The sequence below is a fragment of the Rousettus aegyptiacus genome, unplaced genomic scaffold (genome assembly GCF_014176215.1).
Source record: "Rousettus aegyptiacus isolate mRouAeg1 unplaced genomic scaffold, mRouAeg1.p scaffold_m13_p_5, whole genome shotgun sequence".
Taxonomy (NCBI): Eukaryota; Metazoa; Chordata; class Mammalia; order Chiroptera; family Pteropodidae; genus Rousettus; species Rousettus aegyptiacus.
Window position 1 is genome coordinate 82,532,056 of NW_023416308.1, and position 25,886 is coordinate 82,557,941.

Sequence of the window (25,886 nt, forward strand, 5' to 3'; positions counted from 1 at the left end):
GTCTTGTACGTCTGGCTTAATACAAGATAGCTAGCTGTATATATTCATCTACCTTTGTATCCAGTCTGTTTTAATTTATTTTGGTGGACATAAAGAAAATTCGGCCTTACATATAAAAAATTGGAAAAGGAAAGAATGTTTTAATAGACTTCACATAATTACAGAAATTCTTTAATCTCACACCAAAATTTGACAGTGGTAGTTTCTTAAAAGTTAATTGCAATGTAGAGTTTGAAACTAACCGAACAGTTCATATTCTGTTACAATAACACGCATTGGTCTATATTCGAATGAGTCTTTTACCCGTACATATTTTGTAACATTTTCACTGGTCATTTAAGAATGTTGACTTGTTTAGTTAATGCAGATTTTCCCAATGTTAACGCATTTCATTTTGCAATTTAAAAATCACATTTGTTAATATCACCACTGATTTCATGAGAAATATCTTTAAATATTAGAAAGTTCTTAACTGAATCTAGAGGTTTAAGATTTTGAGATTTCTAATTTTCCCCTGAAAGATCAGATTTTAATACCAGTAACATTGTTGGTTATCTTCCTTGAAGTGACAGCCTCATTTTATCATTTTTGAGGAAAATATGTAATATACACAAGTTTAAATAACCATAATTTGTCTATCAGTTTTTTTTCAAGTATATGATAATGTTTGATAGAGGAAGGTACTCTTTTACCTTTTCTTCTAACAATCATTCTTCAGTATGTAGCAGAAGTGCTATATATGTATACTTCCATTTAGTAATATTTATAATCTTGGTTCATTAAGAACATTCTTAAGGAAAACTTGTTCTGTAATTATGTGGCTGTGAAGAATATGACAACTGCTAGCACACTTCAGTGCTACTCCCTTGATTATATTAGGCACAAAAAGTTTTACCACCCTTTTGTATCATCAGTGCAAATGTCAACACAGTAAAAAGGGCAGATAACAACTTAGCATTATTAAGAAAATAGTTTTGACCTCACAGATTCTTTGAGATGTCTGTGGACCAAATATGGACAGTTGCTTTTCAGAAATACGAGGTAGAATGAAAACTCTTGCCAGGCATTAAATATGTAGGTAAATGGTGTGGATAAGGTTTTCCTAGAAGGTGATTTTAACAATATAGGGCATTCTTAGAATATTGTGGTTTGTTCAATAAGTAACATATGGTTTTCCCTTCTTTTTTAATCAGAAACTAGCCCTTTGACACAGTATTACTTCAATTTGTTGGTATAAATGCCTTCAGAATAAATATGCTTCTCCAACATATAATTTTGAAAATTACTTTCTTAAAAGTATATGGTTATTATTTTGATAATGACCCGGATATTAAGATAAGTATCAGATATTTTTGTTGGTTTATAAATGGTTAATTTTCTATTTACATTTTGTTTTTTTGATCAAAATTTTTTCTCAAAGGTTTTATTGAAGGTGTTATATCAGTACAAGGAGAAGCAATATATGGCTCCTCGAGTTTTACAACAGACATTAAATTATATTAATCAAGGAGTTTCTCATGCCCTCACCTGGAAGAACCTGAAGCCTCATATACAGGTAATAATTTTCTATCTGAATTATTTTTTTTTTTAGAAACTATACTAGAAATAACATTAATTACCATAAAGATTGAAAAATGCATTTTTTGTTGATTTGTGTTCCTTAGTGTAGTTCCGATCATCATTTTGAGAGTAGAAAAATGAGATATAACAAACATTGTGAATATTCAGATTATCTTTTTATCTAAAACTCTTAAAACTTGCCTTGTAGTTTTTATTTTTGAATATGATTAGTTAATATTTTAATCATATAATTTGGAGTAAGCAAAGGACTGTTTTACCAGATTGACTTTGAGGTTAATTGGCTTATGTATTATTTCTATGAGTAATTTATTTGCTTCATGTAGAACTATAGGACTTGAACTAAAATTTCATGTTGTATTTACTTAGAATACTTAATTGCTATGTGTGTACATGTTTTATTTCATAATTGTTGCACAGAGGGAAGAATATGTACATTGATAGTTGCTCTAAGAATGAAAAAAATTTGATTCTAAGGTTTTGTTTTACCACTTAACAGAAATTTGAAGATTTAAATTGAAGACTGACTTAAGGTTGTTACTTTCTTAACTTTTAAATTGCAGGGCATTATCCAAGATGTTATTTTTCCATTGATGTGCTATACAGATGCTGATGAAGAACTTTGGCAAGAAGACCCTTATGAATATATACGCATGAAATTTGGTAAGGAATTTTCACTTTTTTGGAAATAAAGTAATGGGAGGTTTATGTATAGTAAACCTGGGTACTTGCCTTTGGTACTGAAAAATCTTTGTTGTTTCAATGTAAATTTATCTGTTGTTTAGACTTCTGGGGGGCTATTTATTAGTTATGGCGTTTGATAATGATAATCTTAATTTTTAAGAGACAAATACAATAGTGTTATTATTAGATGTGCTTTTGTCACATGCCAAAACTGTTAGAAATGTGATTGCACTTTAATACTAAGTGTCTAACTTTTGGATTCTGTGTCAGTCATCAAATATGTGGGAATTTAGAAGACACATGCTGGAAGCTAGAATTACACAGTCTTTGCATGGAAATAAATTTGGCTAATGTTGATTATTAGTCCTTCTTCTTATGTACTTTCATGTAGTTTAGTAGTTTATGCTTTAGTAACCCTATTATGAAAATTCTCAGTGTTTTGTATGAAAGAAAATAATCATTAGAAGAAATTTATGTTTAACATTTAATTTGTACAGAAAAGACATGGAACTAGGCTTTTGCAAAATTATATAGGAATCTGTTTGTTTTCATTTTCATTTCGTGTGAAGATTTAGTAAAAGTTTGAGGTCATTTTTTTTTTTACAGAGCCTCATTTATAAATTATGTGCAAATATTTGTTGAAGAAATTGAAATTACTGTTTTCTGTATTAATTTCAAATATATTCTCTAGATGTGTTTGAAGATTTCATTTCTCCTACCACTGCTGCCCAGACACTTTTGTTTACAGCCTGTAGTAAGAGGAAAGAGGTAGGTTAATTAATGTGTAGAATACTTTTGCTTTAATATTTACAATTTGTTTAGATATACACTATTTTAAGGTTACCTATGTAAGTCATTTGTCAATATTTGTTAATAAAGTATTACTTTTTTTTTAATCTAGGTACTGCAAAAGACTATGGGATTTTGCTACCAGATTCTCACTGAACCAAATGCTGATCCTCGAAAAAAAGATGGAGCCCTGCATATGATTGGTTCTTTAGCTGAAATACTTCTGAAGGTATTTTGAGTGTGTGTGTGCACACATGCACACACTTAAGTATAGTTTAATAACAGTTTTATTGAGTTAAGATTCATATACCGTATAGTTGGTCCATTTAAAGTGTACAGTTCAGTGGCGTTTCTCGCTTTAACAGTTGTGTAACCATCACCTCTAATTCATCATTCCCTAAAGAAACACAATTAGCAGTTACTTCATTTTTTCTGAGATCTTCTAGCCCTAAGCTATGCCTAATATGTTTTTTATCTCCTCTATGGATTTGCCTACTCTAGATATTTGATATAAATGGAGTGGTATAACCTGTGGTTTTTTAAGTGGCTTTTTTAACTTAAGCATAATATTTTCAAAGTTCATTCATGTTGCGGCATGTTTCAGTATTTCATTCCTTTTATTGCCAAGTAATATTCCATTGTATTACTATATCAAATTTTATTATCCATCACTTGATGGACATTTGCATTGTTCCCACTTTATGACTGTCACGAACATTTGTGTACATGTTTTTGTGTGGACATATGTTTTTATTTCTCTCAGGTAATACCTACTTGGGAGTCAGATTGCTGGTCATATTTTAAGAAATTGCCAGATTGCTTTCCATGTGGCTAACTGTACAGTTTTGTATTTTCACCAGCAATGTATGAAGGTTCCAATTTCTTTGTCTTCACCAACACTTATTATTATCCATTTTTGTTGTTATGGCCATCTTAGTTGGTGTCAGATGGTTTCTCGCTGTCTTTTGATTTACATTTCTATGATAACTAATGATACTGTGAATCTTTATGTACTTATTGGCCTTGTATATCTTGGGAGAAGTGTCTTTAAATACTTCGTCTATTTTTAATTGGGTTACTGTCTATTGTTGAATTGTTAGAGTTCTTTATATATTAAATACTAGATCTTTTTCATATATATGATTTGCAGGTATTTTCTATCATGGGGGTTATATCTTTACTTTCTTGATGGTGTCCTTTGAAGTATAAGTTTTGATATGATTTTGAAATAATGCCCAGTTTATCTCTTTTTCTTTTGTTGCTTGTGCTAAAGTTATTTCTTTTTGCATGAGTTTTCATGTTGCAAGATGATTATAAAATATTGGGTTTTTTCCCTCAAAAAAAGTGATGTTTAAGGAAATTTATACACATGAATACATCCATTCATGGCCTAGAAACATCATGCTTTTGTGACAAACTTGTAAAGAACGAATGACTGGATTAGATGATGTATCTTTAGAGTCCTTAACTTAATTGTATACATTATGTCAAATTTCTTCATAAATAAGATCTGAAATTTTTTTTCACTTTAATAAATGGAAGCTATTCTAATTGTAAATAAATATTTAGTTATAGTACGTCCAACTCCCAGTAACCTTGCTCCATATGATGCTGTATTGAATTTGTCCCTGTTAAGTTGTGGGCATATTTTGTGTCACTTCAGCTTTTCTATACTTGTCCACCATCCTTCTCTTAGTTCCTAAAGTATAAATTAAAGACAGTAATTATTTGCTGTATAGAAGGCTGGAAATGAGTCAATTCTCTTGGTACATTCAGATATTTTTGTTTCAACTTTTTACCCTTAAATAATTTTAGATTTACAGAAAAATTATAAAAATAGTTTTCATTCCTTTTCACCCAGCTTCCCCTAATTTTAGCATCTTAGCCATGCTGTAATTCTTAAAACCAGGAAGTTATTGATATACTATTCACTAATCTACAGATGCCTTTCACATTTTACAAGATTTTCCACTAATATCCTTCTTTCTGGACCATGATCCATTCCAGTATTTCACATTGCGTTTAATTCTCATGTCTTATTAGTCTTCTTCAGTTTTGTAAGTGTTTATCAGTTTTTAATGTTGATTTAATATACAGTTGAAGGAACGTTTCTTAAAATCAGGTTACCATGTAGAAAATACAAGTATCTTTTAGATATCCAGATTATTACCTTGAAAGGCAGGATGTTTTTCAATCTATGTTATGTTTATTTGGACATTCCCAGAGGTTTTTTCATTATAATAGTTTTATAAGGTAAGGAATAAAATTAACCACATTCCATTAGACCATTGCTGCTAAGATTTGACATAATTGCTTTCTAAACAAATGACATAAAAAATGTATTTGGTGGTTTTTGGTGGTAGAGTTTGAGAATAACAATTGGATGTGAATCTTGGGGTTCAAAGAGTCAGAATAAATGTGTTTTAACAGTAGTAGTCATTTTAACACTGGTGTATATGAGTTGGTTATATTTGGGATTCATTCAAAAATAATTTTTGTTTATATTTACAGAAAAAGATCTACAAAGATCAGATGGAATACATGTTGCAGAATCATGTGTTCCCTCTCTTCAGCAGTGAACTAGGCTACATGAGAGCGAGGGTATGTTTTAAAATTGTAATAATTATATATTTACATCTTATAAGGAATGACTACTTGTGTGAACTTTAATGTAGAAAATTTAATGTTCATGTTAAAAACTGTATTTCGTTTTAGACTTCTGTTTTTTGTTTTTTGTAAATCTTTAATTGGCTGCTGTAATGTGTGCATAGTTTTCATCTGTGTCTGATAGCAGTGTCTGTCTGCGTTTTGCATTCAGATCTTGCTATCCACACAAACACCATGCAGCCAAAGAGTAAGTTGGGATCATAGTACTGGTCTAGTGTTGTCTCCTTGGACATAATTTACCACTGGCCAGCCTCCAAATTCCCATACACAGAACTTTGGGAATAGAGGTAACTGTAGCTTGGATGAGTTTAATGTAAGATATCTGTGGTAACTCACTGCATTTTTTAAAAAGGCTTGCTGGGTTCTTCACTATTTTTGTGAAGTGAAGTTCAAAAGTGACCAGAATCTGCAAACGGCCTTAGAGCTGACACGAAGATGTCTCATTGATGATAGGGAAATGCCTGTGAAAGTGGAAGCTGCTATTGCACTTCAGGTGTTGATCAGCAATCAAGAAAAAGGTAACGGGTTTATATCTCAAATAGTGCAGTGTGTTTACAAATAAGTGTACAAGGCATAATCCTAGAAACCTGAAACACCTTTTTACGTGAAAATATCTCTTTTTTACTCTTTGGTTTATGTTGTATCAGATTTTAAAGAGCTTTATCTGTTTTGGCCCACATTTTTCTCTCTTTTCCTCTTATAGCTAAAGAATATATCACACCATTTATCAGACCTGTAATGCAGGCTCTTCTTCATATTATAAGAGAAACAGAAAATGACGATCTTACCAATGTAATTCAGAAAATGATCTGCGAATATAGTGAAGAAGTTACTCCTATTGCAGTAGAAATGACACAACATTTGGTATGTTATTTGAAACAATCATATATGTGTTACCTTACAGGAAGTATTTTCACAGGGCTTACTATAGGCCAGATACTGTTGTAAGCCCTTGATATATATTTAACTTGTTTAATTCTCACACAATCCTGTGTGAGGACTATTCCTATAAAAGAAAATGTGAGGTATAAAAGTTAAGAACTTACCTATAGCTAGAATGGGTGGGGCTGGGATTCACATCAGAGCTGAATGCTCTTACAGTGAACATTTCTGACTACTGCCTCATATTATGATCGCCTTGTTCATATGGTTTCCAGAATACTTTGGACCAACTTAAAGATGAAGTAGACATAATAGTTATAAATTTTAAAAAATGAAATTTGTGTAAATAAGTTATTTTATAGATGGCCTTTGTTTACTATACATAGCCCCAAACATCTGAGAATTAAATTATTTAAGGGTAATAAAAAGTATGAACATGTGCCCAATGAGTATCCATTCCTCTTCCTTATATAATGATTTATTTCATGAAGTTTATATTCTTGTTAAGTATTAAGGTTTCAAGAATCTCATTCTTGATTATTTGCTGTGGATTTAAGCAAAGGCAGCTGATTTTGCAATGGGTAAGGACATCTGAATAAATGTAGCATTTATTAAGTTTGTATATTGCATTTATAATATATTAATCTGATTATTGGTTATGACTCCATCTTTGTTTCAAAATGATTGAACTTTGATGATTAATATACCTGTTTTGGGGCATTGTCAAATGTTATCCAGTAATATTAATAAAAATATTTGTAATATTAACCAGTTTCTATGCTTGCCTCATTTAATCCTCATAATTTCTCTATGAAGTTCTCAAATGAGATATCCGGAAACAGAGGTCAAATAACTTGTTAAGGTCCCTAGTAAGAGGTAGAGTGGTACCATTTGATTATAGAGTCCAAGTTCTTAATTATTATTAATCAGTTAGGAAACGTTGATTGGTTGTGCTGTCCCAGTGAGAACATTTTAAAAATTAAAAATTTTAGACCAAAATATGTTTATAATGCTTTAATAGCAAACCTGAATTATATTCACTTGAATATAGGCAATGACATTTAATCAAGTAATCCAGACTGGGCCAGATGAAGAAGGAAGTGACGACAAAGCAGTTACTGCAATGGGAATCTTAAATACCATCGACACGCTGCTTAGTGTAGTTGAAGACCATAAAGAGGTAAGGATGATCCAGTGTTGTAAAGGTTTTAGGTTAATTCAAGTCATTCTTCATCAACTGTTCTATGCTTTTTGGAGGGTTCTGACTTACAATTCTCTGGTTATCTTCTCACGCACCTTGATTTTGCCATCTTTTACCTCGTTCCCTTTCGTAAAGATAAGATTAGTACATTATTTTCGGTTCCTTACTTTTAGAAGGAATAAGAATGAGGTATTCTTATTACTATGTCTTCACTTCAAAGCTTGGGATTTTGGCTTCCTCTGGGTTGCCTTTCTTAATTCCAGAGTGTGGTAACTGTTAAGAAAACATAATCTAGTTTTCCTTTTTAATAAAAATTTTTTTTTTATTATGATAAAATACACAGAACAAACTTTACCATCTTAACTATTTTTAAGCATATCATTCAGTGGTGTTAAGTACATTCACACTGTTGGACAATCATCACCATCATCTTCCTACTTTTCATTTATCATTATCCTTTAGATAAGTATGAGAAATGTAATCATGAATTTTAAAAATAGAACTTTTAAAAATACACATAAAAGAGAAATATGCAAAGAAAACTATAAACAACCCATTACACGCTACCTAAATTTATTAGATTTTAACATTTTATAGTATATCCATTAGACTTTATTTCAGTAGAGAAACAATTTCAGAGAGATGTAATTAAAACCTTTGGGGTACCACTTCCTAATCCCATTTCACTACTCCTTTCCCTTAGAAGTAATCACTATCCTAAATTTGGTGTTTATAATTCCAATGCCAATATTAATATTTATAAATTTTGTTTTCAGGTTAATTACAAATTGCCAAAAGCAACATGAGATCTTAGTAAACTTTTTTTGTATTCTAGATTATAATTAGAAATAGGCAGACCCATATAGCTACCTTATGGTTACAGATCAGTTGTTTACTATACTTGAAAAGTTGAAAATGTGTTAAGTATAATACATATTTGAGATGGATGTTTTGTTTTTATATCTGATTAGTAAATTTTATTTTTTCTCCACCTTTTTAAAGATTCTGGTGGAATTGAGGGATTGGGGTTTCAACTGAGAATCATACCGACAATTAAAAAGAAGCTTGTATTTTCTGTCTTGTATGACTTGGAAGTCTGGTTTGCCATATGTAATATAATTATATAAATGGAGGTGACTTGAGAATTATTGGGAGTACTGGAAATGCCTTCTTTCAAATAATTTTTCTGTAAGCCACTGACAATGATTTTTTCATTACTTCTGGGCCAAATAAATATGTTTATACATAGAAAGATATAAGTCTGCAGAATGGTTGTGGCTCCTTTATTTTCATAATTAATTATTTTTTTTCAAAGATGTTATTCTTTCCTTTTTAGGTGAACTATGCCTATTATTCCTTGCGTTTGCCGCAGTGTAATGGTATTTCATTAAATTTGAATCCAAGTTGATTCATGCATCATAATATAAGTCATTTCAAAGCAAAGACTTAAAATGATTTCTTAACAGTATTGACTTTATACTTAAATGCAGTGAGTTACATTATATATTATTAGTAATTCATTCAGTGTGCTGTAATTCTTAATGGGTTTTGTTCTTCTCTTTCAGATAACCCAACAGCTTGAGGGAATCTGCTTACAGGTCATTGGAACTGTTTTACAACAGCATGTCTTAGGTATATACCTCTGATTGTACTAAGAATTTACAGCTGTTTCACATCAGCAATCGTTGTCCTAATGGTTCAGTGTTCTCTTTTAGAATTCTATGAGGAGATCTTCTCTTTAGCACATAGTTTGACATGTCAACAAGTGTCTCCACAGATGTGGCAGCTTCTGCCTCTGGTGTTTGAGGTTTTTCAGCAAGATGGCTTTGATTACTTTACAGGTAAGTCAAGTCAGTATAGAAATAATGAGGATTTCCCCCCATTTTGATTCATTTTTTTGTATATCAGTTGAACAGATACTTTTGAATATTCTAAATGCTTCATTGTTTAGGTAAGTTATCAGTAGTAGTTAATGCTCGAGGACAACCCATAGCATTGTTTTCTATTGTATAGTTTGATTTATTTATTACTTTAGATTTTTTCTTTAACGCATACCTTATTCTCTTGCTCTTCTCCCCCTGCCCCCCCATCAGTCTTTGTATAATCTTTGTGTTTTAACTAGATATAAAGGCATTCACTTTAGTAATTGTTCATTTCTACATCTAATTAAAAAGGAATATACTTTAAAAAGTGAATGTTAGGGACAAAACAATCCCAGATTTCTTTTTCTAAGGAGATTTTTCAAAAACAAAGCATTTATATTAGTAAAGACATTTAACTGATGATTTTTATTAATACAGATATGATGCCTCTACTTCATAATTATGTGACAGTTGATACAGACACACTTCTGTCTGATACCAAGTATCTTGAAATGATATACAGCATGTGCAAAAAGGTGAGTAATTTAATAGAAGGACATATATCATGAGCCTGGTAATATAAAAAGTAGAAATTGTAAAGCTACACAATAACCATATTATGGTGAACATATTATATGGGTCTAAAAGAATAAGGGTTTTAAAAGTTATAAACTAAAGACTTTGATTCCTAGATGTCATAGCAATGGGTTTGATAAGTATTTGTCTTTTGTTTGCTCTCTGACATTTAATTGGAGTTATAAATGTTTTTGAGTTTTAGAGTGCCTGGAGCTTACCTTAACCTAGTTCTTTGCTAGGCTTTGAATCTAAAGAAGGAAAGAATCCAGAACCTGAGAGATTTTTGAAAGGATCAGGAATTGTTAGCAATGTCTTATAAAGAAAACTCCTCGGAGGCTATAGGTTTATGGAGGCTTATGATAATTACGTAGTAAATAACAAGATTGTTAAATGCGAGGGTTTGTTTAAAAGTCAAAAATATACAGTGCCATTTCTTAGAAAAATCATCAAATATGTTTAGGGTGAATGCTACTTTTTTAACAAAATGCTTTTTTTTAAACTAAAGCTGGAGGTAAAATACTCAAATTGGGGTCCCTTCATATATATGAAAGTTAATGTAAGTGGGAGCATTTGAATTTCTAACAGTGCTTGTTGAGAGGTAGCAGGCTATTTAACACTAGGGATTTAAGAAATGATTTTGCTCCGTGAAAGTTTTAGATGTGCTTGTCCTCGTTAATATCGTTCCTTTCTATACAGTTGTTAGAAATAATCATCTAGTTATGTTTTCCAATATTTATTTCCAATAATATGAGTTTTGTTACTGCTCCGGAAATAGATATTATCTGTACCATCGTATTCCAGAACACTTACCCTTAACACTTGGAGTCCTCTAGCAGGTCAAGTCCATGTTTTTTATTTCTTATTTGGGGACATTTGCCATCAATAGGCTGCCTCTTCTTCCTCTCCCACTCCAGTATCAGTATTTTTTATATTTTGAGACTTGTGTAAAGGTTTTCCTAGCAATATCAGTGTAGTTCTTTACTCAAGAGCCAGATATCACTGAGAAAGGTAAGATACTTCAGCTAAGGTAAAGGTCCTTTGGCATGTTTGTATGAAAAGGTAGTGGTTGTCAACATGCTATAGTCCAGAACAACACTACAGAAAAGTTGCTTTAATTACATAGACCAAAATCCCAGGTTGCTGGAATATGACACATAGACAAACAACTCCACATCTTCACAGATGCTTTATTTAGACTGTAGTCTGAATACTGTAAACATTCATACTAATTTAGAATATCTTAAATATTCTTAATCAGAAACTGGACAGGAGATAGAAATTCTCAGATCGAAAGGCTTCATGACGCCTTGCTGCAATTTATATTGTGTTGATCAGGTTCTTACAGGAGTTGCAGGAGAAGATGCAGAGTGTCACGCAGCGAAATTGTTAGAGGTCATCATTCTACAGTGCAAAGGACGTGGCATTGACCAGGTCAGTGAGGCTAACTGTTAATCATTTGTATGTGAGGCTTCAGAGAGGGAATCTTTCCTTTTTTATTTTGCATTGGGCCATTTGTTACATATTTTGTGCATTATTATTTATTATGATACCTAGATAATGTTGGTTTAAAATTTAACCAATGTATGATGATGTTTAATATGTATGTGTTAGTCTGTGACCATTCTATCCTGAACAAGCCTGATACCGTCTGATCTTGGAAGTTAAGCAGGGTTGGGCCTGGTTAGTACTTAGATGGGAGACTACCTAGGAAGACCAGATTCTGTAGGTATAAAAAAATAAAATAAAATAAAGGATTGTAAGCTGACAAGGTCCTTGCAATCTGTGAGGTCAACCAAGGGTTGCCTCACCTAAAAAATAAAATAAATGAATGAAAATAATAACATGTATATGTTAAATACAACTGGCAAGTTTTATCGCTACTTGTTATGCAAGATAAATTTTGACTTAAGATTTTTTTCATAATATGTGTGAGCCTATTGGTTCCCACGTTATCACTTTGCATGCGGTAAGATAAATTTAGTTGTTAAATTTCCATAGGAATTTTTTGCCAGCTTTGAGATATAATTGAAATATAACATTGTGTAAGTTGGAGATAGAGTGTAATGAATTGATGTGTGTATATATATTGTGTAATGATTACCACAGTAGGGTTAATCAGTAGGAATATTTTGAATCCATGATTGCTCTTGTGGTGAGGCTCTATTATCTCAATAAAGTCTTGCTTTTCTTTAAAGTTAGATTTCCCAGTAAAATGCCTCAACAATAAAAAACTATTCATTCTGTTATCTAATGGGGAAAAGTAGTTAGTTGAGGCCACAGGTATGTTACTATGGGTAAGATAGACTGCTGTTACTTATAATTTTGGAATATTTTCCTGTCTTTCTTTACAGTGCATTCCCTTATTTGTGGAAGCAGCTTTAGAGAGACTGACAAGAGAGGTGAAGACAAGTGAACTTCGAACAATGTGCCTGCAAGTTGCCATTGCAGCTTTATATTATAATCCACACCTACTTCTCAACACCTTAGAAAATCTTCGCTTCCCCAATAATGTTGAACCAGTTACAAATCATTTTATTACACAGTGGCTTAATGATGTTGATTGTTTCTTGGGGTAAGTGACATATGTTAGATAATTGTTAATTTAACTTTGTAAGGAATTCTGCTTATTAAAAGAATCTTTATTATTTTATTTTTTAGTCTACATGACAGAAAGATGTGTGTTCTGGGCCTATGTGCTCTTATTGATATGGAACAAATACCACAAGTTTTAAATCAGGTTTCTGGACAGATTCTGCCAGCTTTTATCCTTTTATTTAATGGATTAAAAAGAGCATATGCCTGCCATGCGGAACACGAGAATGATAGTGATGATGATGATGAAGCTGAAGATGATGATGAAACAGGTGAGGGATTTGTAATGGAAGAAGCCAAACCTACCTAGTTAGAAATATCACTTAACTTGTCTTGTTAGTCCTTCTAAAGAAATAGCCAGATGTTTTCACGTTCATTCATAAAAAGACTGTCTTACCTTCCCACAAGTATAAGGTCAATGAAGGCAGGAACATCAGCTGTATCTATAATCTGTAACACATAAAACAGTTCTAGGCATTTCTGGTTTTTAGTGTTTGGCAAACATTTATCATTTATTAATGCTAAAACCAAAGCATCTTTACACTATAAAATTAATTGAATGTTGCCTAGTACATTTCACCTTTAAAACAAAAATATGGACTACAAGAGTATAAACTGGTAGAATGCTGGTTAAGAGAAATTACTATAATACTTCCAAAATAAGACAGCTATTGCCATTTTTGTCTTTTATCATTTATTAACTTAGCCTTTAAAAACATTGCAAAATATGTTCTGTGGATGTGACATAAACTATATTACTTTACTGTTGGTATTTGGTTTGGTATGTAACATAAGGCCAAATGCACACCAAGTGCTGAAGCTCATATTATGCAATCCTTTTTAAACCGCTAATTTTAAGAATTATGTTTGGGTTTCTTGGATTTCAACGAGAATTTTTTTTCTATTTATTGCTGAATATGTACTTAAACACCAATTCCTGGAACTCTTGAATTTATTCATTTGTAATTTACTGACAGCTATCATTGTCAGTTTGTTGAGTGACAGAACATTTCAGTACTAACAAAAGCACGTATTTTATGACTTGCCAGAGGAATTGGGGAGTGATGAAGATGACATTGATGAAGATGGTCAAGAATATTTGGAGATTCTGGCTAAGCAAGCAGGTGAAGATGGAGATGATGAAGATTGGGAAGAAGATGATGCAGAGGAGACTGCTCTGGAAGGCTATTCCACAATCATTGACGATGAAGATAACCCTGTTGATGAATATCAGATATTTAAAGCTATATTTCAGAGTAAGTCAATTTATTATATGTTATTCAAATACCTCTGTGTGATCGTTTCCCTGAAGCAGTCTGTTCTTATGTCCCTTAAAGCAGTTTTGAGTATATTAAACACAAACTAGAATATGGTTAAAGATTATTAGGTAAAGTTATTTCTATTGTTGCCATAGTTTGAGAGTATTTTCCTCATCTTATTACTTTACTTTTATTTAAATAATTTTGAAACATGCACATTTTAGGGAGATAGTATAGTTCATAAAGTTTATATAAGGATGATTCTTTCCCACTTCTGATTTCTATCCTCCCAATTTTCCCCAGAAGTATCCACTCTTCTCTTTGTGTGGGTTTATGTATATCTTTTCTTCCCAGCCACATCTACACTTACCTGTTAAGAATTTAACTAGTTGTAATGGCCTTAGAGTCCTTTTTTCCTGTGTCAGTGTATGTGGCTACAGAATACTAGGTGTCAGTTTGGGGTTTTTTTAACCATCGTTTATCTGGATTTCAACAAAACATGATATTTGAAACTCTCTTTTTCCCTAGAGTTAACTGTTGTGCTATTTATTCCTATGCATTATGAACTTTGATGTAGAATAAATTCTCTGATTAGTCTTCCAAACCTATGACAAAACACTTTTGATGCAAGGTTGCAGAAACACAAAGAAATGGTTTCTGAGCTAGATAGCAGGCACCAAGAATTGATTAAGGTGTCAGGAACTGCTGACTTGCTTTTGTCCATGGCTTTGTATTTTGTAGACTTAAATACGTGTTAATCCCTAAAGGATTAAGGGATTATAATAGAGGGTCCTATGCATAGTAAATGCAAGAAAATAGAGATATGAAATCATGTGGCTGGATGTCACATTTCCTTCCCACAAATACCTGGGCATACCTAGTACATGAGGAAATCAGTTTTCATTTTTGAAATTATTCCATTTAAAAAATCTTTATAGAGAACACCTCTCCCTCCTTTCCTCCGTCCTTCCCTCTCACCACACACATCCCTTTGTATAGCTATTTAATTGAAATAAAGAAGAAATACATGGTCAGACTTTCTACCGTTATACATCAATTTTTTTTATGCATGTTTTTGTGGAACATTGTAAGGTTTTTAAAACTTGCTCTTGTGACATGCTGGGAAAATTTGTCCTCCCTTTTTCACAGATTGAGTTTGACCAGTTTAGGCTATAATAAAAGTATCTGAACATTTTCATTTTAACTCAATTACTGCACAGCTATCTTTCTGTGGAAGAACAGTAGATGTATTTAAGAATGGGCTTTGAATAGACAGTGCAGAAAGAAATGAAGCATTTATTTTGTACCATTCACTTCTTTCTTGCATCTACTTAATGCTTCTGATTTTTGTTTTTTAATTTAGGGAGTTGAGAATATTAACCAAAGTAGCCTTCATTATTATCAAGTTGCTCTAACTCTGAAACTTTTTAGGAGGTTGGGTTAATTCTATTTCTAAATTTTCCTTAGTTTGTTACTTATTATATAAGAGTGGTTTAGGCTTTAAATCCTTATTTACAAGAGATAAGAATTATGAGAATGATTACATTTTTTTTGAGGCATAAAGCTAATCCAGAATGACACCCCACCCCCCACCCCTACATCATTTGTTTCACAAATAAATTATTATTGGGAGAATATAAAATAGGTCAGAATTTTAGTATTGGAGTGTAGAGTACAGGGCATAGAATAGAAAGGAATTACCAGGCTGCTCTTATTGTTGCCCTTTTCACCCTTGTTTCTTTCCTTTTTGATAGCTATACAAAATCGTAATCCTGTGTGGTATCAGGCTCTGACTCATGGTCTTAATGAAGAACAAAGAAAACAGTTACAGGACATAGCAACTCTGGCCGATCAAAGAAGAGCAGCACATGGTATGTTAATTGATCACAACCCCTGTTTAATGTAATTAATGATTTGATGCCCCTTTAAAATTTTAAATTACTTTAAATTATGTAAAAGTTACAGTTGCCGTTGATAGGCGTTCACTCTAACCTGAAGGAATGAAATGAAGAAATTAATATGTTTGGCTATAGTTTACTGATCCTAAGTGTAGCTGAAGGCTATTTTCAGTGCATAGAAGCTTTAAGAATGTTGCTCAAGCTCATGGTGATGACTGATCTTTGAAAATCCTATTAAAAGTGTAAAACACTTTTATGAAAACTGCTGTTTCTTAAAAGTGTATTAAAGAAAATCCCAGACATTATCTTTTCATCTTTAAACATTTGCAGTCAATATGCATTTCAAAAAAGAACATTTTAGATACAGCTTAGGCTAACAATTTTCTGTGTCTTAATATTATTAGTCAAACTGGTTTTTATACTCAAAGAAGGGCCCTCCTTATGAAGTAAGCCAAGCTTTTAAAAGTGTCTTTATATTTGGATTTGCTTGCATTAGATTCACTAGCTGTTATTCCTTTTGGAAATTGGTTCCTACTGATCAGTGTTTGACTCAAAATGTGGTGTTCAAAGATTTTTTTTTAAAATAGGAAATGAAAGTTGGCTAAGAAGTCTACAGAATACAACAGGAGAGAACTTTGGAACTAGTACTAGTGAAGCTATTATTAATGTTTATTAATTTCTTCTGTTCTCCAAAGTAGTAGGATGTTAAAATGCTCTATTAAACTATCAATTATTTGTTTTTTAGAATCCAAAATGATTGAGAAGCATGGAGGGTACAAATTCAGTGCTCCAGTTGTGCCAAGCTCTTTCAATTTTGGAGGCCCGGCGCCAGGGATGAATTGAGTTATCACCTTTTTTTCCTGCTTTGTGAGTGTAGTGAAGAGCTTGTGTTCCTCCTAGTAGTGGTTCCAGAACTGGTTCATGTTATATACTCTATAAACTAATTGATCAATAGATGGACAAAAAAACCCAGGAGGTGGGACCTGATCATGCAACTTGGCACTGAAAAAGAAACCAGAGGGATTTTGGGGGAGGGAGGAAACTTGCGGGGGGTATTTTCTTTATTTTTTGAAGAAAGATTTTGACTGAAAGTTCAAGTGACACTGTGGAAATATGAAACAAGAGGGGATGTCATGAAGGCAGCTTTTCTTTTTCTGAGGAAAAATAGGCATGGGCTACAGGACTATTTAAAATGTCTCATTTACAGTATAAGCTCAAAGGTAGATGTAATTTTTACACCTATGAGTATTTGTCTGATTTCTGTCTCTTCCTCACCATTGGGTATCTATTCTTCATATGTACATAAGATAAGGTAATTGATAACCTTATTCAGTCTTCATCATTTCCTTCATCAAAGATTGTTCCTATGTAGATTATTGGACATTTATTATAGCACTACATAACTGATTAAAAGAAATCTGTAAATGAATTAGCACTTTCATATTGAAACAAGCCTGCTAGCCTATGTATAAAATAGCAAAATGGTTGCTGTTTATAAAAAGAAGGGATGTATTGGGGCGGGGGGCAGGGGTAATTTCAAGTTATTAATTTAAAAATGAACTAGCAATTTTGTACCTGGTGACTTTGTGGTGCGCTCACCTCTGATAGTGACTTGAATTCGGTATGTTAAAAGGGGTTAGTGGTATTTCATTGCTGCTAAAAAATGGCAACTCCCTCTGTGTCCTGTTTTTTCTTAAAGCTCTCAGTGTACAAGTGGATATTTGGATACAAGACCTTACCGTAACAAGAAAGGTGATATTTGAAGCATGTAAATTGGATATAAAGTTCTACTCTTAAAGAGTTGATCAAAAGAATATGGCTAAACATCTATATATGCAATCTATTAAAAGAACTTAATTCGGCAATTATGTCTTGATTTGATTGCAGTATTTTCCTAATTATAAAATTTTTTCCTCATTGGTCTGTTTTTATCTTATACCCAGAAAGTGTGCAGAATGTACACTTTTAAAATTTGACATTGAACACCTGCCTACCCCCATTTCCCTGTCTCCCTTTCCCCTCTTCTTGAATGTGGTATCTGATCTTAAATAGGCTGAAGGCACATGGTTCCCTCCAAAAACCACTATTGATACCACTGCAAAAACAAGCCAGCAACAAGACAATGTAGAGAGGTTGGCTTACTTCCCTCTCTCCAAACTGCATGTTCAAAAATAAGCCTTTATTGATCTTAAAACATCTGTCAGATGAGTCATACATTGAGTTATTTTTTTATATACATGTATACACAATATTTCAAATTGAAAGCAACGTCTCAATGGATTCAAAAATATTAAATCCTGTTATCTATAACAGACTAGAAAATTTATAACTGTAAAAATGAAACATGCACATATTGATATTTAAAATGCATAATGAAGAAAACCCATTGGTGTTGTGTATTTCTTGTATGCCAATAATTAAGCCACTGTTGTTGGCACTGTTTGGTTTTCTATTTTAACACTGAAGGAGTGAAAATATTTCCTATATTTATGAATTTACTATGAAAATCTTGGCAAAAAAAAAAAAGAATTGTCTGTCTAAAATGTGTGGGTGAAAACTGTTAATCAAGTATGTTTCTACTTTTTCCCCAAGTTGGACACCATCTGTATACCCTAGGTTACTTAAGGGGATTTCACTATTATATAAAATCAATAAAATTAAAATGGAGTAGTTGTATATATGCAACATTGTGTACAGAGGGGAGATATTGAATAGTATTAAACATTTTTGTCTTCCTTTACCTTTTATCCCCTACCTAATAGTCTACTTTTTTAAATTTCAGACTTCACTGCTCTTTGAATTGATAATTCCAGTTTTCACATTGTTATTGGAAAACCATATCTAATAAAGGTTTCAGTTATTCCCGTGCACAGTATGAAAATTCTCATTTGCTGAGGTTTTGTTTCAAGAAAATGTATGGTATGTCTTTGAGAACAAGTTTTATTGTTTCCTCTGTCATACAATCCAAACTAATTTCCATCTATGGATTTTTAACAAATTAAAGACCTTAAAATTAAACTATATTTAATATTAAAGAACGTTCAAATGGTAGTTTCTCATGCATCAAATATATACCTCAATTATTTTTAGTATTTCTTTAAATTTAACATCAGTTTCTTATAAATTATGGGTCTCTTTATGTCTGTTTCTAGATAAGGTTGTAAGTTGATAACTTTGAGAATATTTATAAACATAATTGCATATAGATTTTATTTAACAGTTTTTCCCATAACTTTTTAATTTATAGAAGTTAATTAATTGTGATTTTGTTTGGGTTTCAGTATGTTTTTTTTAATGGCTGACGTAAATTCTTCACTTTTTTGTAAATTGAAGTAATCTATTTAAAGTTCATCCGTTTCCCTGCAGGTCATAAAATGGTTACCAAACGTACACACTTTATCAAGATATAACTATGTATATTCACATCTGTAAGAAACCAGAGTGTAGAGCAGGGTTGGCCAACCACAGCCCTTTGGCTATATGCTTTTGTTCAACCCCAGATGTAGCCCCTGAAGCAAGCATGAAGAAAAAGTCGTTAAGAATTGTATTAATGACTAAACTGAGTCTTTGGGAAGATCAAGCGCAGTAATTCATTAAGCATAGAAGGCATTCATAAGCATTTGTAAAATGACCGAAAATTACATTAAAACATCAGTTATTAAAATATCAGCTCTGCTCTATATAATTTTAAGTTTTGATGAAGATTATCTATGACTATTTGTCAGTGTCTGCCTCAATTTTAGGTTTTACCCTTGATAAAGTCGTCTCCTACTGCAGTAGCATTCAACACTTTGGTGCATGTGTTCCTTGTATAGAAGAGACTAGGTTCCCACCTAGAAATCCAGGATTCTGTCACTATAGGAGGAATATGTTTTGTTTTGTAATTTTTATTTTTCACTTAGAGTTGACAGTCAATACTATTATATTAATTTCAGGTGGTACAGCATAGCATTGAGACATTCATATAGTTTACGAAGTGATCTGCCCGATTACCCACCTGGCACTTTACATAGTTATTGCCTATTCCCTGTGCAGTATGGACTATATTATAACTACCAGTTTGTACTTCTTAATCCTTTCATCTTTTCTACCCAGCTCCCCAATCCCTCACCCATCTGGCATTCACCAGTTCTCGGTATCTATAAAAGTTATGTGTGTGTGAGGTAATTCTCCTGCCAGGTTTTAAGCACAGGTGATAGATAATTCCTTTATATACTTAAAGATTCTGTTTTCGTGTATGTATAGATTAAAATTTGTGAGTTAATGTATTTGAATCCTATGTTTAAATTCCTCCTATCAGGCTTTTGTTTCCTTCAAAACCCTTTTAATAAACACAAACTAGAAATACAGGGGAACATCTTCAACCTGAAAAAGGGTATTTACCAAAAACCTTAAAGCTAATGGACTTAATAAAGAAAGACTTGAAAACTTTACCCCCCTAAGATTACGAACCAGACAAGTGTGTACCCTTTGACGCTTCTATTTATGGTACATGGGGGTCTAGCCAGGGCAATTAAGCAAGAAGAGGAAATAAAGACATCAGGATTGAAACTATATTGGCAGATTACATCATCTTACAGAAACCTCTAAGGAGTCCACACAAAAAGCTAATGACTTCAAGGTTGCAGGCACAAGATCAATATACAAAATCGGTTATATTTCTATACGGCAATGAAACCAAAGTGGAATTAAGAAAATTCCATGTACAATAGCATCAAAAAATACTTAGGAAAAAAATCTAAAAAGTGAAAAAACTAATTTTTTGAAAGAAGACCCAAATAAATGGAAAGACATCCCATGTTCACGAATTTGAAGATAATACCATGAGGATGCCAGTTCTCCCCAGTTCGATCTATAAATTGTGTAATTCCTAAAATATACCAGCTACCTTTTTGCAGGAACTGACAAAACATCCTAAAATTTGTTTGGAAATAAAAGGGATTCAGAATAGCCAACACAATCTTGAATCTGAACATGATTTAGTAATCCCAACAGTGATACTAGTATAAGAACAGACACTGACCAGTGGAATAAAATTGAGTCCAAAATAAACCATTAAATCTGTGATCGGCTGATTATTGACAAGGGTGCCCAGACCATTAAATGTATGGAAGAATCTTCTCAACAAATGGTTCTAAGACAGCTAAGTATCTACATACAAAAGCATGAAGTTTGACCCTTACCTCACCACCCACAGAAATTAAAATGGTTCAAAGATTTAAATATAAGATCTTAAACTACAAGTCTTTAAAAATGTAGGTATAAGTTTTTGTGACTGAATTTGGCAACAACGGTTTCTCGGATATAACACAAAAGCAACAACAAAAAAATACATGACTTGGACTTCATCAAAATTTAAGTTTTCATGAGTCAAATGAGACATTTTAGAAAGTGAAGACAATTCAGAAAAAATACTTGCAGATCTTGAGTATATAAGAACGTTTACAGCTCACTACAACAAAAATAGGAAAGAATCCAAGTAGATACTTCTCTAAAGATAAATGGCCAATATTGAAAAAGATGCTCAGCATCACTAGTGATTAGGGAAATGAAAATGAGATATTTCACCTATTAGCATGTCTAAAATCAAGAAGGTAGACAATTACAAGTACTGGTGATAATATGGAGAAATTAGAAACATACATTGCTGATAACATGAAATGCTAATTTGTCGCAGGAAAGTGGCAGTTCTTCAAAGAATGAAAATAGTATCACCCAGCAATTCCTCTCCTGGATGTATATATTCAAGAGAAGTGAAAGGCATGTCCAAACAATTTGTACATGGTTGTTCATACTAGCATAGCCAAAAGGTGGAAATAACCCAAGTAGTCAGTTTAAGAATGTATGAACAATACTGTGGTATATCCATAAAATTATATTTGGCAACATAAAGTACTGTTATGTGCCACAGCAGGGTGAACTTGAAAACAGTGAAGTCAGAAGATTCCATTTATAGAAATGCCTAGAATTGGCAAATATATATAAACAGGAGATGAGGTTGCCAGGGACAGTGGGGAGAAAGAAATGAAGAGCGACTGCATTATAATGGTGCAGGGTATCTTTTGGGGATGATGAAATGTTTTGACTTAGATATTGGTCATAGTTGCATAGCCTTGTGAATATACTTAAAACTACTGAAGTATACATTTTAAAATGGTTTTATGGTATATGAATATAGACAATTTTCATTTAAAAGTGAGCCTCAAATTTGGTTAAAGTTCCCTAAAGTGTAACATGAAATATTTTATGTATATAAGAATAGTTTTACCATGGCTGTGTAGCAGTCACCATATTAGAGGGAAAAGTTTTTAGGATCATATTACCCCCAAATTTCATTTTGCTATTTTTTTTTAAAAAAATGCCACTATATCAAACAACCCAAGCTGGTGCCAAAGTTAGGACGGGGGAGTAATCGTTAAAACTTTCTGTAAATGTTTCATCTCTTTATAAATTTAAATGTAATACACAGTATTAGAAATTTAAGACTAACCCAAACTGACCCCAAAATTACAGCACTTGTTTTTCTATAAAATGGTATCAATCTTATCGTTTATTTGAAAACAAGAGCTTCGTCTTAAAAAAATATTCTCATTTCATCTCGAGTATGTTTTCCCAGAAAATGTTAGAAACTGGTTTCATTCATGGACTATCCACTATTTAACTCTACTGCTGAAAACACCAGACTTACTACATATATTAATGAAACTTGGTTTTCCTTTTGTCTGGAATGTTCTACTTTAGATTTAAGCAAATGTAATTAGAAACCAAAATGATTAGAATCTTGTGGAGGTATCAAGCTTTAAAGGGATACCTAGAATCTTCAGGGGCTTCAGAAGATTAACATTTCCTTATTAGTTTGCCACTAAAACGCAATACACATTAACCACAGTTGGTAAACCTTGGCCTAAGACTTCAAAGATACAATGAATGGGATTAACGAGTGGTCCAAGGGTAGGCTTGGTAAAATGGAAAAATTGCATTCAAACTGGAATTATATCAGCTTGCAATAAAGGGAATCACGAGATTACCTACTAATAAAACATTACTAGTTGTATTACAGCTATGCTTGTGTCAGCTATATACCGAGATCAAACAGGAACATATTAAGTAGCTTAATCACACACTTCCAAAACGAATTCTAATTAAGCTCTGATTAATGCTTTTAGTGTGGAAGCTGAGTGAGATTAACTAAATGAGCCTAGTCTACAGACCAAGGACTCAACTCTAGGTCCATAATCCTCTATGAAACTACAGTAGTTTTTCACAGCTTTCATCCAAAATCGCAAAGGAGCTATCAAAGTTCTCAAGAACCACTGCTGTAGACCAGTGGTCCTCAGGCCCTGGTGCTCGTATGAAAATCTAATGCTTGACAATCTGAGGTGGTGCTGAGGCAGTGATAGTGAAGGGGGGCAGCCTCAAGTACAGATGAAGCTTTGCTCGCTCTTCTTTGGTTTTGGGGCTTACTTCCTAATAGGCCACAGACGGGTATTGGTCTGTGTCCCGGAGGTTGGGCCCTGCTGTAGACCATTTAAGTGAGAACTGGAGAAAGATAGGCTAACATTAAGCACTTGAATGCATCTGATACGAACTGTGCTACAGGTTTACCTACATTCTCTCATACCCTTCCGATCATACCATGGCATAAGTGGTTTTTACCTTACAGATAAGACAACAGTTGTGAGACAAGTGATCCATCTACAGCCACAGTTCCCAATGGAGAGAGCAAACTACTAGTTTGATTTAGAATTCTGTAATTTTTTAAAAAATTACAAATTCCTAATTTCATTACAGAAATAATTTAATCTGTCACCTATAACAAACACCCTGTCTGAAATACTTTTAAGAGTTTGTCATTCCAATATTTTTTTCTACTTTCATGGCTACATCACTGTACAAATATGCCAAAATCAATTCTCCAGAAAGTTTTGAGTTACTGAAAGAAATGTTTGAAAAACCATTTTCTTAAAGGGAGCAAGAAATAAACTATTTAGAAAATTGGGCAAAATGGTCCAGCTTTAAAAGCCTAGACTAGCACTGGTTGGAAATAAAATGTTTTCAAGTCATTAAAATATAATAAGATATAAGGGACTGCAGGTGATTTGGGGAAAAATCTGAAGATAATGGATGGCCCTGATACTTTGTACATTTGATCTCTGTTCTATAGACACTGGTAAATACTGTTCTGTTACCCATGAGAAAATCAGAATTAAGGTTTCTCTCTGAATCGGATTTGAATTACAGCATCCCGTCCGCCACTACTATTCAATTTTTACAACTACTTTTTAAGTTCTGCAGATATAAAGATGTCCTGTAACTGCAATTTACAATTAAAGGGTAATTTAAAATTATTTTTGAGATTCTGTATTAGTGTTTTAAGTAGGAGACTACAGGCATGGGTATTAGTAATAAATGACTAAACTGCACAATGGTATTAGGAATCTTTTATTAACATTTCTGATTACTAGACACATATAACATCTGGAAGGTCCACAAAGCATAAAAACACCTTGTTTTTCATCTGAACTCTACTTCCCTCTGACAAAGAGACTCTCCATTGAGTACGAGACTATTTTAAGTGAGCCAATTCTTCCAGTTTCAAGTAACCTAATCCAATTTTGTGTCACATTTTTTATTTTTAGAAGGGCATAAAAAATAACTTCCAAAGAATATGTAGTCAAAGGAAACTCAAAGTCCTATTTTCCGTCGAATGGCATTTAAGCACCAACTGCAACTGTAATTTGGTTAGGGTCAGCCTGCCCCTTACTCGTTAAAATCTCAAATCAGGCTCAAATGTAAATCAAAACATTTTAATTATCCTCACTCAGACGAAGGCTGTCTTTAACTTTTTTGATTTAACCCCTTGGTCATTCCAAAATCATCCGAAATGTAAAAGGAACCTAACATTATCCAACGCTCTCCAATTTTTGCAAGCAGAACACAAACCTGTAACAACCGGCCTATCTCCTCATTCTTCATAACTCAATTCTATATGGAATGCCAGATTTAACAAACGTTGAGTCTATACATTTTATCTCACCTTTACTCAGCCTGGTTACCAAAGCGAATGAATACTTACTGAATACTTCTGAAATGGCTAGTATTTCCAATAGCATAGAAAAAGTTTGGGTTAAGATCTACAAAAGTTACCTAAACTTCACAACTAATTTGTATTCATTCTTAACAGGTTTGGGGAGCCTAAGTCAATTCTTTTCCCCTCTTCTGACTTTCCTTTACTTCGCGACACACAAGGTATGTCGCGACACCATTAAAGACGACTTCAGGTTTTGAACCTAACAACATGCAAGCGCAAAAGGATCCGTAGCGTCTCCCAGAGAGTCCAAAAACATCGCCCCGTTGCCAAGGTCCGCCGGCGCTTCAGCAGGGGCAGGAGGTTCCCCTCCCAATGGACGGTGATGCCCCGACGGTTGCAGAAGAACAGGGAGGCTTGGCAGCCTGTGACCGGCATACAGCAGCTCTGGAGAAAGAAGAGCCTTCTCCCAAGTTCAAAGGCCTCAGCTGGCATCGAGAGCCCCCGAAGAGCTGTTAGGCTTCCCGTCCTGTCCTACCCCTTCCGACCACTTCCCTCCCAACAGGTGACACTCGACAATCGCTAAACAAAGCCCAACCAGTCTCCAGGACGCGCTCCAACAAGCCCACCGGGAGAGGAAAGGCCACCTCCCAGCCCCTTTGGGGAAAATGGCGCCAGTCACCTCTTCTCCCTCCCAGCTAGTCACAAGGACCAACCTCCCTCCCTCGCTACAAAATGGCGCCTCCCGCTGGGGCCCCAGAATCGGCATAATTCACTTGTCAGCCAGGCGGTGTCTGTCTGGGATGAGCGGTTCTGCCAACCAGTCAGACAGAGGAACTTTGATTCCGCACTTCACGCAAGCCACTCAGG

The 25,886-nt window shown here is 33.4% G+C and overlaps 1 protein-coding gene and 1 non-coding gene across 2 annotated transcripts in view; both read left to right on the top strand.

Annotated features, from left to right (window-relative positions):
- IPO7 (importin 7) overlaps window positions 1-19,011 on the top strand; it is a 39,389-nt gene extending 20,378 nt beyond the window's left edge. The window contains exons 9-25 of the mRNA XM_016147358.2: window positions 1,421-1,555; window positions 2,142-2,241; window positions 2,954-3,030; window positions 3,164-3,280; window positions 5,563-5,652; window positions 6,071-6,236; window positions 6,422-6,582; window positions 7,652-7,780; window positions 9,367-9,433; window positions 9,517-9,642; window positions 10,102-10,199; window positions 11,575-11,670; window positions 12,591-12,811; window positions 12,898-13,103; window positions 13,881-14,087; window positions 15,845-15,961; window positions 16,734-19,011. Coding sequence (XP_016002844.1) covers window positions 1,421-1,555; window positions 2,142-2,241; window positions 2,954-3,030; window positions 3,164-3,280; window positions 5,563-5,652; window positions 6,071-6,236; window positions 6,422-6,582; window positions 7,652-7,780; window positions 9,367-9,433; window positions 9,517-9,642; window positions 10,102-10,199; window positions 11,575-11,670; window positions 12,591-12,811; window positions 12,898-13,103; window positions 13,881-14,087; window positions 15,845-15,961; window positions 16,734-16,831 — 2,211 coding nt within the window. The 3' untranslated portion in view covers window positions 16,832-19,011. The remainder of the gene's footprint in view (window positions 1-1,420; window positions 1,556-2,141; window positions 2,242-2,953; window positions 3,031-3,163; window positions 3,281-5,562; window positions 5,653-6,070; window positions 6,237-6,421; window positions 6,583-7,651; window positions 7,781-9,366; window positions 9,434-9,516; window positions 9,643-10,101; window positions 10,200-11,574; window positions 11,671-12,590; window positions 12,812-12,897; window positions 13,104-13,880; window positions 14,088-15,844; window positions 15,962-16,733) is intronic.
- Window positions 5,805-5,989, top strand: LOC118603296. The gene has a single exon (XR_004951172.1). It is a non-coding gene; the product is annotated as a small nucleolar RNA SNORA23 (small nucleolar RNA).
- Window positions 19,012-25,886: the final 6,875 nt, after the last annotated feature.